The sequence below is a fragment of the Microchirus variegatus genome (assembly GCF_963457635.1).
Source record: "Microchirus variegatus genome assembly, chromosome: 16".
Taxonomy (NCBI): domain Eukaryota; kingdom Metazoa; phylum Chordata; class Actinopteri; order Pleuronectiformes; family Soleidae; genus Microchirus; species Microchirus variegatus.
The window spans coordinates 12,127,316-12,142,983 of record NC_139817.1 but is presented as its reverse complement, the minus strand read 5'-3'; the positions used below and the strand labels follow the sequence as shown (position 1 = coordinate 12,142,983).

Genomic DNA, 15,668 nt, shown 5'->3' with positions numbered 1-15,668 from the left:
AATTACAGGGAAGCGTATCTGTCTGCTGCAGAAGTATCCGAGGAATGGCACAAACTGGGCCAAAAGCCTGAGGTCATTAGATCTGCTGCATGTGTGTGTGTATGCGAGCATGAGTCTGTAAGCTGGTGTGTGAGAGAGAGAGAGAGAGAGAGAGAGAGCAACAATTAAAGTTACGAGACAGTGTGTGTGAGAGAGAGAGAGAGATCAGCTTATAACTTCAGCTCCTCAGAATCAACCTCTGAACTCTGCTTCTCATTATTGGCTCGGCCTCTCTCTCTCGTTTCTCAGCAGTAGCTGCTTGTGGTTAGACCGAGCAAGGCCCCCGATCCATGCAGCCTCATTTGCCTGAGAGACGTCCAGCGTTTCCTGCTTTTCCAAAATACACTTGTGTAAACATTCCACGGTATCAAATGATAGGGATTTCACTGTGTTCTGTGCAAATGGATAATCCCCATGCAAAGACTGCGGTTATAATACACTGTCCCACTGTTTCTTGCCCGTTCTCCTTTCCATCCCAACCCCATCTTTTCTGTCTGGCGTTGTCTGCATCTTCTCCCTTTTTTCTCCTTCCTTTCATCTCCTAATCTGTCCCTCTTTCAATCTTTAATGCATCTCTCTCTCTCTCTCTCTCTCTCTCGACAGTTGACGATGACTTCATCGGTCTCGGTGAACTGCCGGAAACCTTCCCATCGGACCCCCCGGAGCCCCTGCCTGTGTTTCTGATGGAACCAGAGGAGGCCTACATCGTCAAGAACAAGCCGGTCAACTTGTACTGCAAAGCCACGCCCGCCACCCAGATCTACTTCAAGTGCAACAGCGAGTGGGTTCACCAGAAGGAGCACACGGTGGAGGAGCGGGTCGACGAGAACTCTGGTCAGTAAACAAAGCCTCTGTCATATAAAACATATTCATAAACAACTCATTTACTTTTTTTCCTCTTGAGTTATACATGTGGTGACCAGACTGTTTTTACAGCCATGACAAGTTTATCTTGGTAAAAGTTCACTGTGAGTGCGAAACGTTTTAGTGTACTGTGTAGGCCTTTTGTTTGTTTCCCCCCACAAATATCACTCCTTTGTCGTGGCTCTGTTTAGGAATGTCAAAGCCAAGTTAGTTGTGGCGAACAAAATATCATGACTTTACATTTTGTAAAGTGGCATGAGACCATATGACCCGTAAGCACATGTGTGTGTAATTTAACTTGTTTGCTTTTATAGCCTCAGAATAAGCCTTCTTATACTGTATGTACTGAAGCCTAGGGGCTTGGTATACAGATGCCCCAATCTTGTGCTGCCATGTTCCGAATGGTCAAAACTAGACAGAGTGTGCGTTTAACAAGAAAGAACGAACAACTTAGAGCTGCAACTAACTTACTAATTATTTTCGTAATAGATTAATCTGACAATTATTTTCTCGGTTAATCGATTAATCGTTTGGTCCATAAAATGTCATAAAATGTTGATCAGTGTTTGTCAATCCTGGAAATGACGATGTTCTCGAATGTCTTGATTTGTCCACAAACCAAAATTATTCAGTTTTAATGATTTCTTTGTTATGTGGAGCAAAGAAACAGAGAAAATATTCACATTTAAGAAGCTAAAACAATCAGAAATCTTGTTTTAATCATGAAAAAAAGCTTCAAACTGATTCTTTACTGATTTGTGGACGACTCAGTTTGTTACAGTCTGCAATTTTACCATTGGAAGTCACTAATTCTTCATCTTCATCATAAGGAACTAACAATCCTGATCAGTATGTTGTGCCTTTGCTGCCAAATAGTCACCACAACCCACATATTGTCTTTCCTTTTGAGAGCAGTAATATCGCCCGTCAGAGTATGATACAGAAAAAGTGCAACCAAATGCATGGTTTGTCAATTTTACAAGCCAGTACATGAGTTTGATCAACTACTAGCAGTAACAGATTTGCAGACTTGGATTTATGAAGTTCTCAGTGAAGGATATCTACCAGAATCAATACATCTGTGCTGCATGTGCATTTGTGGAGCTACGTGTTTAGGTACATGTTTCTGAGCATGCAGCGGAAGTGAAAAGTAGCTCCAGCACGGGTTGTTTTTTTCGACTGAATTCAGCGCCTGAAGGCAACAGACCCATTACACACGGCAGTCCCGACACTGATTGGCCGCGTTCTGCTGCCGTATTGGAAATTGAGTTCTTTTTGTCGCCCACAGGTACCAATCACATCACATTTACCCTTTTCATCCCATTGTTTGGCTGCACAAGTCTGCATGGTCACACACAGATGCACTGACAGTTTTCTCCTTCACCTCAGCGTGATTGCCTCGGCACATAAGTACACACTTGCATACAATGCGAGGACTGGCGAGCGTTTTCTTCCAATTTGAATCCGAGGTGTTATATAAAAATACCTCTTGAATGCTGTATGGAAAAAAAAAACAGTTACTCGTGCATTCAGAGATCATACATCTCTCATTTCACACTGCATTGCATCCTAATGCTTAAATCATTATTCACATTATTTCTTCTTATAATTTTTCACTCACGGTTTCGTAATGACAAAGCAAGTACAGAATTTTAAAAAGGAAACATTGACATTTCACAAAAAACCCTCTGCGCCCAATTTTTCGCTCGCGATTACGACCTCAAGTCCGTCTCCGCTTTGACAGGACAAGGTCTCTACACCTGGATTAAGAGATTTTCTGTCATCTCTGTGTATTCTCTCTCTGTCAGGTTAAGTGGGGACAGTCTGTGGACAGTCATTGTCAGGTCTCTCCAGGGATGATGAATTGAGTTCGAGCCAGGGCTGTGTTCGGGGGCCACTCAAGGACATTCACAGAGTTTTCCCCAGGCAAAGGCAATTCTGCATTGTCCTGGTTATGTATGGTCTAACCAAGGGTCAGTGTAGATGAAGCATCAGTATTCAAGAATATGCTCTGTTTCACATTCCGTCATGCCTCAAATGTCTCCCTGACCCCTGCCACTGAAACATCCCCCCCCCCTCACTCACACACAGCATGACGCTGACACTGCCCTGCTTTACTACTGGGATGGTGTTAAGCAGTTGATAAGACATGACACTTAATATTGAGGTCAGACAGTTCAATTTTGGTTTCACTGGGCCAAAGGATCTTGTTTCTCACTGTCTGAAACTGAGTCTTCAAATAGTCCTGCGCGGGTTTTTCTCTGAGGAGTGCGCCATCATTTATTTCTCAGCTGTGGGACCTGATATACGCAGCAGTGGATTCTGTGAAACATCTCAGAGATTTCCAAGAGAGAAGCCATCTGCGTATAATTTCACATGTCATGGTAAAGAGAGTGAATCTTCAGTAACACTTTGGATTAGGGAATAGGGAACACACATTCACCATTAACTAGGTGCTTACTATCATATATAAGAAACATACTAGCCCTTTATTAGTAATCATTAAGCACGTATTAACACCTTATTCTACCTCTATTATTAAGATATTTCCTACATAAGGTGTTATATAGATAATATTTACTGATAAAGGGCTAGTATGCTACTTATACGCATGTTAATAAGCACCTTCTTCTTCTATTTGAGTGTTTACCTTTTTAATATATGCAGAAAAATCCTGTATTGCTTTGTCATTAGTACGTATTGCTCAAAGTAAGTTATAATAGTCGGTGTAAAGGAGTCCAGATATCCCTTAAGGGCGTCATGTGCTCTGTTTCCTGCTACATATGAAAGCCTGAATATTATTTGAGCCTCCGATGTTGTGCGTTTTATGCTCAGTATTCACGCACAGTTGACTTTGTAGTAACCGAGGCTTTTGCCCCTGTGGTACACAATTAGGCAGTGTTTTTCTTTGTCCCCTGCTGTAATTATCAACCCTGACCACATGTCAATCCCTTCATTACATCGTCTTAAATCACACACTGAATGTCGAATAATGTTTTTTAAAATGTTTTTTTTTTTTTTTTCATCTGAGTATATTCCCATAATTCTTTCACAATAATGTGACACCCTTATTATTGAGTGTGTAGACTGATGAGGAAAAACATTTTTCCAATGATTTTACATACGGCTGCTAACCGACACAGCGTAAAATGTCAATACCGAGGCCACCGCGTGTAGTAGTTTGCAAAACAACTTGAATTCCAAGCTGAAATACCTCTCGTTTTTTTAACAAATCGATTATGGTAGCAGTGGCTCTTAATCTCTGTGTCATATGGGCTTCTGCAAAAAAAAAAGGAAAAAGTATCAACATGGAAAAACAACCCACACAACATTCAGACACCTTCTCTAACACTGCCAGATCCACGGGCTATTTACTGCACCGATATCACTCCATTTGTGCCCTTGCACACACACACACACACACACACACACACACACACACACACACACAACACAGAATCAGAGCCCAGTGGAGGTGTGTAGCCTCTCTCTCAGCCTACTCCATTGCTCTCTGGTTTCCCCAGATTGACAGAAAAGGAACACCGACAGAAACTGGCCAGCCTGGTCAATACCACTGATAGTGTACGCCAAAGAAATTTGATCTCTCCTCCTGCCCCCTTACCCTTTGTTTTCCCCGCTCTCTCTCATCCTCTCTCTCTTTCTCTCTGTGTGTCTCACTTTCATGCTGGTATGGACTCATGATCGTTCTTTGAAAATAGATGAAATGAGAGATAAATGTATTATCAATGAGAAAACCGATCTCGACGAAGAGAGCTAGACTTATAAATAAGGTGCATGTTTTTGTGAGTGAATTGGTCGAATGTCGTCTGTTGTATCCAGGCGGTTTTCTAAGTCTCATATCAGCAGAGGTGGAAAAGGTACTAATATAATTGATCTCAAGTAAAAGTACCAATACTTTGATGAAATATTACTCGAGTAGAAGTAAAAGTAGTCGTCTGAAAATGTACTCAAGTAGAAGTAAAAAGTAGTTCATTTGAAATGTACTTTATGTAAAAGTTACTTAGTTACTTTGCGTGTACTTTCCACCTCTGCATATCAGTTAATTAGACGTTGTCGTTGTTGCAGTAAGTAAATACGCGTGTATTCCAGCAACTGTCAAAAGTTTAAAATAAATTATAAATGAGTGAAATTGGACTTGACACACACAATGTTCTTGGCAGTAAAAAAAATAACATCTCGGTGCACCTGCATTTCACAGTGGCCTTTCAAATGTCTTTTAATCCATCTGAGTATGAAATGCAGTGGCACTTGACAAACAAGCACTTACCACAAAAAGGCATACAGTTTAGTCAATAAGAATGATTAAAATCCAGAGTGGTGTAATTGAATGTCATTGCAGGAGCAGGTGATTACTTTGCAGAAATTACATTGAATTGCATGCAATTATCTTTTGAGCAGCAGCCAGAAATAGCCCAAAATATAAAGAAAGAAAGAAAAAAGGCAAGAGAAATGTGATTTTCCTTTCAGCAAACTTTTATGTAGGATAGTGTTTTTTATTTAAAGTGTGAAGTCATCATAAATTAAGACTTCATTATTATTTTTTTGTAAAAAGGCATCACTGGGTCAGAGTGTGAAATAATTGGCCATTTGGGTTTCTGTTTTCTTCATTATTTTAATTTGTTTTGTTCTACAAAACAGATAATTATTTTCAGTTTTCCATTTTAATGGCTGACCTAAAAAAAAAACAACACGTATTTAAAAGCGAGGAAAAAAAAGGATTATTTACATAGTCGGGATTGTCATAAAGCCCGTGTTAAAGAGTTTGTTGTTTCTTACGTGCAGATGGGCAGCTGTAGAGAACGCAAGGTCACCACAAAACTGAGCCCTGATTTGCATGGGAAAAAAATGGGGTTACACATGAAAAGAAACCATAGACCCAGAGAACATGTGTAGTAAAATGCTCGTAACCAGGAGGCAAAAAGAAGGAGTTATGTCGGTGTTTACTTGTAGCCTCCTCCACTCTTTTGCTTTTGCTTCATCCTGTCATCATCGCCGAACACTGAAGCATTTACCACCCAGCGAGGAGCACAGGTTATGAGTTGCCATTGAGCTAAAGTAGCATTGATTTAAGCAAATGAGCAGCAAATTAATTATGAGTTGGAACAGCTAGCGTAATATACACCAGAGACAGCTTGTCACCTTCTTTGAGGCATGAGTTAGAAGATCAAACAGGAGTGTGCTCCATCCGTCCTAATATCAAAGCCCTTTCTCCAGCTCTCCTTCATTGACCAATGCCTCCTCTACTTGATCACAGCCTTGCTGCTGTGATCAATAATGTTAGCAGTGCTAACACCAAGGCTAGGCAGCTCACTTTAATGACCGCATGAATAATGAATCTTCTCCAATGAGGTGCCCTACTTCAGCCAGCTATTAATGGGACATATTGTAGAATCATTCCTACCGCTAATGGCCACAATGGCGGGCGTGAAGTGGCCCCTCGTCGCAGGCCCCCGACATGGTCAACGCTCGCTTTGCTCCTCTTAATTGCAAATTGAGTGGATTTCTGTGTCTGTGCTTTGTTTTCGCTGTTATACACTATACAGTGCACTAAGAGCTGCGAGCTGAGCAAACACATGAAGTCAGTGGATGAGATCAGCAGCAGCAGCAGCAGCAGCAGCAGCAGCAGCAGCAGCAGGCTCAGTTCAGAGCCCCATTCTTCCGCTAGAGTGATCCCTCTGATGTGTTTGAAGTGCGACACGCCAGAGGAGTTTCATCCAGGTTTAGTAACACCTATGAAATCACAAATGACTACGCGTATAGCTGGCGTCATCGTCACTTTAGATCAGGGGTGTCGAACTCAAATGACCTGGGGGCCACTGAGCGTCTAGTGTGGTCTAGAGACAAAAATGTGGGGGAGGGGACACTTTTCAGCAGCAGATGGGCAATATGAGCTTAAAATAACGAGACGATATTCGACCATGATATCACAATAAAGACATTCATGATTTTTCACAAATATTTCCCCGAATTTCAAAGTAAAAGCGCTTAATTTGATCTGGAACGATTTATACACTACCGTTCATAAGTTTGGGGTCACTTAGAAATGTCCTTATTTTAAGGAGAAGCATTTTTCTTTCAATAAATACAACATTAAATGAATCAGAAATACACTCTATACATTGTTAATGTGGTAAACGACTATTCTAGCTGCAAACGTCTGGTTTTTAATGGAATATGTCCATAGGTGTATAGAGGCCCATTTCCAGTGTTCTAATGGTACATTGTGTTTGCTAATCGTGTTAGAAGGCTATTGGATGATTAGAAAACCCTTGAAAACCCTTGTGCAATTATGTTAGCACAGCTGAAAACAGTTTTGCTGGTTCTTTGACGAAAGGGCAAAATTATCATTTTGACTAAAAAAATGTATTTCTAATCTTGTCAATGTCTTGACTATATTTTCTATTCATTTTGAAACTCTTTTGATGAATAAAAGTGTGACTTTTAATGGAAAACACAACAACATAGTGTAGGTGACCCCAAACTTTTGATCATGATAAAACATATTTATGATGCAAAATAAATCTGTTAATATCAAAGATCTAACATTAGGAACAACTGTAATTAAAACACCAAACAAGCTTATATAGATGTGCGATAATAACAACCAAATGTCTTATTGTTATAAAAATAAAAATATTGCGGGTAAGTACAGTTACTATTTTATTCTATCAATATTCTATTACTTTGCTGGCAGCTGCACCTCAGCCACACATGCTGTGTGTAAAGCAAGAGGAGGCCATGTTTTCATAATAAGATGATGATGAAGTAATGGGCCGCCAGTTTGACATTCCTGCTGCAGACTATCTGATGTCATAGAAGATCATCGGACGCATAGTTAACCCCCGTGTACAAGCTTCACCAGAAACAATCTGGAGCATAAAAGCACAGATTCACACATTTATTTTCCCTCTGTTTACCAAATATCACATCCATCCTCGACTTTCGCTACCTGACAACAGCAGCCTCTCAGACAACCGCACGACTCACACCGTCTGACTCGCACATGCGTGTAGACGCTAACATGCATACATGCATGCAGAAGGGGGGGAAAAAAAGGGGGCTCCACACAACAGAGAGGTGGCTGTTCCTCTGCCTGTCGGCACACGGTATAAATTTTACATGAGCGCTAAACCGATGTGTGGGATGTCACTCTGCCTGCTGCGTTTGCAAGAACACGGAGGCCGTGTGAATGCAGTGAACCTGAAGTAAAAAAAAAAAAAAAAAAAGGCATGTTTTAACCACCAGTCCTCTTCACATTCTTCATTCAGACACATAGTGTAAACATACTCAGACTCTACCAAAGGTCCTGGAGCTTTTGTATAAATTGAGGTCATTCGGGGAAAATTTAATCACTATCGAGCGGTCTGACACACAAACGTATACTGACTTTTCCCTGACTGATGTCAACCATATGTGGACGGACATCAAAGGAGCATGACGGCATGAGCTTTTTTTGTTGGTGAGATTGGCCAGTTAATCTCTGGTTGAGTAGATAGTGAATCACTATATAATGAATTAGATTACAGGCACAGATAAGGTAGGAGTAATGATGAGTCATTTACCTGTGACACAATGACGTCGCATCACCATCACCAGGCTAAAGTAAGAGGATCCTATAATACTCTATCTGTTAATTATACAGTTTTCACATTAAGTGCAGCAACAGCGGTTTCTTCAATGTGAATGATTCTACGCAAGTGTCAGCGCTGTAGAAGCAGCTGCAGCTAATAAACAGTAATAGGAAGCTTTTCTTCACTGAGGACGAGGACATAAAGACAACACAAATGTTAACTTAATGGCCAGCAATAATTAATGTGGCGGGAAAAAATGACTATAGCTGAGGATACTGTGCCTCACTCGTTAATACAGTTTACCTACTTTTGTATAAGCTTCACGGAGGACTTAAAGTTTGGCCTTTTGACAAAACAGTCACATCATTAATTCCACCGGTGTCCCCTTGTTTTAATTAGTATGCGCTCTGTGCAGTACTTAATTTGTGCTTCAGCAAGAGGCACGGGCCTCACCATTATTTGTAAATTAAGAGGCAGTGATGTGCACTGAGGAAATGCTGCTATGGATACCAGGAAAACAACTATACAACAATATAAAACATTTTAGTTGAGTTTAGACTATGAAATTTCAGGGGAAAAAACAAGGAGGATACACTACCGCTCAAATTGTTGGGGTCACCTATACAATTTGTTTGTGTTTTCCATTAAAAGTCACACTTTTATTCATCAAAAGAGTTGCAAAATGATTCGAAAATATAGCCAAGACATGGACAAGATAAGAAATAATGATTTTTCATTCAAAATAATAATTTTGCCCTTTCGTCAAAGAACCAGCAAAACTGTTTTCAGCTGTGCTAACATAATTGCATAAGGGTTTTCAAGGGTTTTCTAATCATCCAATAGCCTTCTAACACGATTAGCAAACACAATGTACCATAAGAACACTGGAAATGGGCCTCTATTCCATTAAAAACCAGACGTTTGCAGCTAGAATAGTCGTTTACCACATTAACAATGTATAGAGTGGATTTCTGATTCATTTAATGTTCTATTCATTGAAAAATGTGTTTTTCCTTCAAAAATAACGACATTTCTGAGTGACCCCTAACTTTTGAACGGTAGTATCTGTTTCTCTTGTAAGACATACACATTCCTGTTCACGAGTGAGAAATTGGGTGGAAGCACATTCATTCAGACCAGTAGCCATCTTGTGGGAACAACTGTCAGAAATGGAACAATTTGGTCAATATTACAGACAGGCTCTGTACATAACCACTGAGTGAAAGAACTAAAAAAAATAGAAAAAAAAAAAAATTGTGTGCATGACTCATTAAACACCGAATTGGATGTGTTACAACCGCAACTCTCTCCCAGTTTCTGTCATTCTGACAAGTAACAGCAAAAAATGATTATGAATAAAAAGTGGAAACAAAGAAACGAGAAAAAAATAAAAAGTTGGCCGGCTGATAAATAGTCGCTTGTGAAGCTGATGACAGGGTTTGAATCTTGGTACACAAACAGCATGGTCTCAATGGTTAGAGCTGGCGATGTTGGTGTAATGGAGTAGTGAATGTTTTACACAGCACACAAAAGCCCATTCACAAGCTAATAAGCATCTTTTGAATATACTTTTATACTTCTGCTGACATGAGTGTGACCGTTCCAGAAAAGTGACCTCAGTGTTACCCTTCTTCCCCCCAGTGGGTTACATACACACCAACCTACAGTAATAGAGAGGCACTATACTCTATGTACAGTATATATGGAATTATTCACCACTAATAATTCCCATTGTTTGCAATAGGTGTGGATACAATTGACATTCATTCCTGGGTAAATATAATGACTCTGCAACTGCATGTTTTTATTGGCTTCAGCTCCGATCAGTAGCGATGAAAATATGATAATATGACATCCGGATGAACATGCAAATTTGCCTCTTCTCCACTTTTGCAGTCTGGATGCTGACGTTGTACCTTTTTTCCAGCACTATTTTCAGACATGCACTGGTAAAAATCTTAAAATCGTTCATTCGCAGCCGAGGTTTGTCATTGACACTGATCTTCATGCTGCTCTTTTCTGTCGGGCTAGATTTTCTGCTTCCGCTGCATTCATTTTTGCGCAGCGTTCATTAAGTCGATCGCTCGTCAATAGGAGATAGGAAACACAAAAGGTAAATAGATCCTTTACTGGCAGCGGGAATAGGAGTCAATCGGCTTTTTCAGTTGAAGAAAAAACTGCATATATCAAACTGAGGAATGTTTTGCCATCCATACTTTTCTATTTTCATAAGTATTTCATGATGGCACCGCTTTCCCCACAAATATCCCATTATTCAAAAAAAATAATAATAATGATGAAACAGAAATAAGGCATGATTCTGCATGAAAACCATTCCTATCTTCAATGCACCACACAATACATATTCACTCTTAATTCATGTGCTCTCTCACACACACACACACACACACACGCACACACGCTGTCACAGCTTAATCCGCTCCAGAGGGGAGGCTGTGGGTAAAGGCATTTGTTTTGGGGGTGATTTGTTTGTTTGAGTCCTGGCACCCAGATGAGCGGTAATCAGAGGAGTTAGCAAACAGGATTTTGTTCGCCACGATGAAGAGAATCCACCCCCCACACACCACCATTGCCAGGGTGCAAACCCAAACAGCTCGACGCAGCTGGCTCTGGAAAACGTGGCCAGAAATACACACATCAGTGTCAAAGGATGAAATGCGACTGTTCTAAATAATATTGATTTGTTTGATATGTGAGTTTTCATTCTCCTCGTGAAACCTCTCGTCGTCCTTCCTCGCAGGCTTGGTGGTGAGGGAGGCCAGCATCGAGATCACTCGGCAGCAGGTGGAGGAGCTGTTTGGGCCCGAGGACTTCTGGTGTCAGTGTGTGGCCTGGAGCTCCGCTGGGACCACCAAGAGCCGCAAAGCCTTCGTCCGCATCGCCTGTGAGTACTCGCCCCCTCTCGTCTCCCCCTGTCTTCATCCCCATTATTCAGTCTTTATCGTCTCTCTCATCTGTGTAGGACCCCAAATAAAAAATCTCTCGGCTGCCAAGGAAATGTGTCCGCCAAAGTGACTTATGCATGATGACAGATTTATAGATTCTGGAGATGGAAGCAAAGAAAAAGGTTGTTGTTTTTTAACTCGCTTGGGACAGAAATGTCCCTTTGAACTTGAGTCGGTGAAAAGCCTTTAAAATCTGAATGAGTTTCCTTGTGTACAATATAAACCTCTAGAAAGAGTGCAGAGGAACGGGAGAGCTGTGACAGTGTATACACAGCAGAGAGGATACGGCATATGTTTTAGCCAGCATTCCCTCTTTTACTCGTAGGTGGTCCTCATTTGTTCTCTGCTCAAAGTGTGTTTGTCCTCCTACTGGAAAACATTGCTTCCAAGTAATGAGAAACATTCTGTTGCCTCTAAAGTTTGGACTCGTTTCTAACTGTTCCCCAAAGGAGCTGCCAATCAAAATCTGTATATTCACACCCCTGGAGGACACGGGGAGGAAAGGCAGCGTTGCGAGAGCGTAGCGCAACATCAAGGCGAAGCTTCTACACAACACAGCGCACATTACTTGGCACACGTTGTATTCAAACTTCCACCTGAAGGGAGTTCTTTTATAGTATCATCTAGATCATCACAGCTTCAGCTCCTGTCAGAGTCATTTTAAAGCGGTTTGACTGACATCTCCTGCCCAGTTTTGCTGTTATGTTTTTACTTGAAGCAAAACAGGGGAGAGAAGAAGACAAAAACAACACCTACTTGCAGTCAGTATTGCAGTCTGTATCAAATGGATGAGGATGTTACTGGAGCCTAATGTTTGGCTACTGTCGACATAATTTAACCTCCACTGTAGAGTACAGCACAGTACATATCCATGGTTTTCACCTAATCTACCGCATTAAGAGGCACTTAGCAATCATAACCATGTTCCTCGGAGTTTCCATCTCACCTAATTCTCTTTCCTGCCTTTCCTTTATGTTGCTCTCTTTCAAACTCCAAGTTTCCCCTTGTTTTCTGATCAGGTTCTCTGTACAGTCGGTGTATTTAATCTGTTTTTTTCCCCCCAACGCCAGTAGCTCTATTCATGGCTGCTACTGTTATACATTCCTGGTGAATCAGAATCATGCCTCTCAGTCTCCCACAGAGCCCACTCCTGCTGCTCCACCTCCTATAATCATCCATGATGAGCAGCCTGCCAGCACTAACCTATTCCTCAAATCACAATGGACCCCTCTTCCCCGCCCATTAGCTTCTGCTGAATGGATTAGCTCTTCTGCTGGGCTTTTTCCCTCCAAACAGGCTTCTTGTCAGAGCCAGAGTCCCGTTAGGTTAATGGAAACTGGGCTTGTTTTCCTCTCCTCTCCCATAATCTAAACATATAGTTTCAGTTTAATCAGATTGTGAGTCAGAGCCAGTGCTGGTGAGTTAAGGAGGTTGTTGTGTTGAAGAGTCAAAACTGAGCTGAAGGTTCGGTCTCTGCGTGTGTGCTCGTTGGAGGAAGAAAGAGTTTGTGAATTCCTCGCGATTGTCTTTTTCCCTTCTCACGACCTCCACAAAACTGTTCTGGAACGTCGTCGCCTGCCAGAAAGTGGCAATAAAAGTACACGCTCACAGAGGGAAATTAACTAAATGAATCAAATCAACTCAAATGCCTTTCAAAAGATCGCTGGAGGGTAATGTTTACTGAAAACGCTGGGAATTCATTTCCTCATTAGTTTTTGGACCTTGTAATTTTTTACGAGTTTCACAAACACATATGGTAATAAGTAAAACATTAGCTTTTATTCCGAGTGACTTTACGATGATTTAAAAAAATAAAAAACTGATTTGGCACGTGTTCATCTTGATGCTGGACATGTTAACGCATGACGCGGTTTCCATGACGACTGACAGGGAAAAGGACGTCATGTTTATGTGCCGAGCCACCGGAGTCCAGGCACCGTTTACTAGTTAGCTCCATTAGCCGCATTAGCTCCTTTAGCGCCGTTAGCACGCCTACAGTGGAACTGGAGCGGCCTATTTGTTAAACGGAAAAAGCAGCGCTACAAATAACCAGCGTACCTGTGTACTGCGTATTGTGTTGTGTTTTTAAAGCAGACCTAGACCGGAAGATCCTATTAACGCTGTTTTTTTAGTGTGTATCTGCATCATTACCTTGTTTAAGAAGCCCTGAAGGTTCAAAACAAACAGTTCAGCCACTGCTGAGAACACTGTGTTATATTGTAATCTCGGGCTCAGCGAGATCTCTGAAAAAACCCGGTCCGGTTACGTAAACAACGATTCTCCAGAACATCAGATCGTCCTGCTCCGGGCACTAGTCCGGGCACATCCGGTTGCGTGCATTGAACCGCAGAAGAAGAATAACGTCCGTTGTGGAGGTGTTTCACGAGCGACAGTGTCTTCTGACTCTGGGTCAGACTCTGGGTCAAAGTCATAAAAGGGACTGTGGCGGGGAGTCGTGAAGAAGCTATTTTTAAACATTGTTAAAACAACGTTTTGATAATGAGTAGCAGTGCATCCACCGTTCCAGAGGGGGGAGCTGCACTTCTGGGAGCAGGTGTGCTGATTATGTCACTTCCGGGTATTGGCCAATCACAACACACTCTGTCTTCTGGGGGTGAGATTTATGTCTGAAATATCATGGCTCAGGAGAGCGTCAGAAAAGACAGATTTCTATCGGCTCGTTTACAGCAACTAGGAGGTTTTTGACCATAAAAACAAGTTAATGTATGTAAGTAGACCTCCATAACTAACATATATGTGCAACAGGACCACTCTAGGTGAGCTTTAAAGTTTAGCCTTACTTTAGAGACTCATTTTAACAATCGGGAGTCACGTTAACATGATGTCACGTGCGTCAGTCGTCATGGAAACGCGGCATGTGTTAATGATGCACTTGTTCATTTTAATAGCACCAGTGTTTAATTAGCAAGAGAAGAAGAAACCTGTTCCTGTGTGTACGTGTAGTGTGATATGGCATGACGTGAAGTAACCCTAACACATCTACTCAAGATAAAGCTAAAGTTGTGTGTGTGTGTGCGTGTGGGTGTGCTGAGGAGGGATTGGTGCGACTCCCACAGGAATGTCACCTCAGCTGGTCCCACACCCTTCTGCGTCCCACAGTATCGCTTCTAGGTTTATGAGAAGTGAAGAGACGAGAGACTCCCAGCGGGGGAAGCATCATTTAAAAACCACATCCACATAAAAATATACTGAGCTCAGTAATCACTTGCATGACACTGACTGCGTTTCATCAGCATAAATGCCAAAGGTTTTTGCGAATCCTGAGGAAAAAACAAACAATACACGCGCCGAGTGTATAATTTTAGTGTAATATGGGAAACAGTGGGAAATAAAAAGATCAGTATGCCTGTGCCATTAATACTAATAATGTTGTTTAGGCTATTTGGTGATTTTTATGCTTTGGAGAGAAACTTATACTCTCAGTGGTAGTAATGGTTTAAACTAAAGGAATTCATTATTCTTCCAGACACGGAAGACAAATGTGTAATATTTTCCTTTATGGGATTTTTTATTTTTCTGTTTTCTATGCAAATGTTTTATCCACTTTTTAATTATTGTTGAAAGCTCACATAGAGTGGTCCTGTTGCACATATATGTTAGTTATGGAGGTCTACTTACATACATTAACTTGTTTTTATGGTCAAAAACCTAGTTGCTGTAAATGAGCCGTTAGAAATCTCTCCTTACTGACGCTGTCTTCAGCCGCGATATTTCAGACTGAAATCTCACACCCAGAAGACAGACTGTGTTGTGAATGGCCAGCCAGCGTAGAGCCTTCCCAACTGTCTTGTGATTGGCCAATACCCGGAAGTGACATATTCAGCACCCGCTCTCAGAAGCGCAGCTCCCCCCTCTGGAACGGTGGATGCACTGCTACTCATTATCAAAACATTGTTTTAACAATGTTTAAAAATAGCTTCTTCACGACTCCCCGCCACAGTCCCTTTTATGACTTTGACCCGGAGTCAGAAGACACTGTCACTCGTGAAACATCTCCACAATGGACGTTATTCTTCTTCTGCGGTTCAATGTACGCAACAGGATGTGCCCGGACTAGTGCCCGGAGCAGGAGGATCTGCTGTTCAGCTGCTGGAGAAATGCTGTTTACGTAACCGGACCGGGTTTTTTCAGAGATCTCGCTGAGCCCGAGTTTACAATAAAACACAGCGCTCTCAAGCCCAATTTA

At 41.5% G+C, this 15,668-nt stretch overlaps 1 protein-coding gene across 1 annotated transcript in view; it reads left to right on the top strand.

The window, feature by feature from the left end:
- The window catches only part of unc5cb (unc-5 netrin receptor Cb), a gene marked incomplete at both ends in the record, with an annotated part of 122,665 nt that overhangs the window by 66,121 nt on the left and 40,876 nt on the right, over positions 1 to 15,668 (top strand). Inside the window, 2 exons of the mRNA XM_083903175.1 lie at positions 643 to 873; positions 11,257 to 11,400. Of these exons, the coding sequence (XP_083759301.1) occupies positions 643 to 873; positions 11,257 to 11,400 (375 nt within the window). The remainder of the gene's footprint in view (positions 1 to 642; positions 874 to 11,256; positions 11,401 to 15,668) is intronic.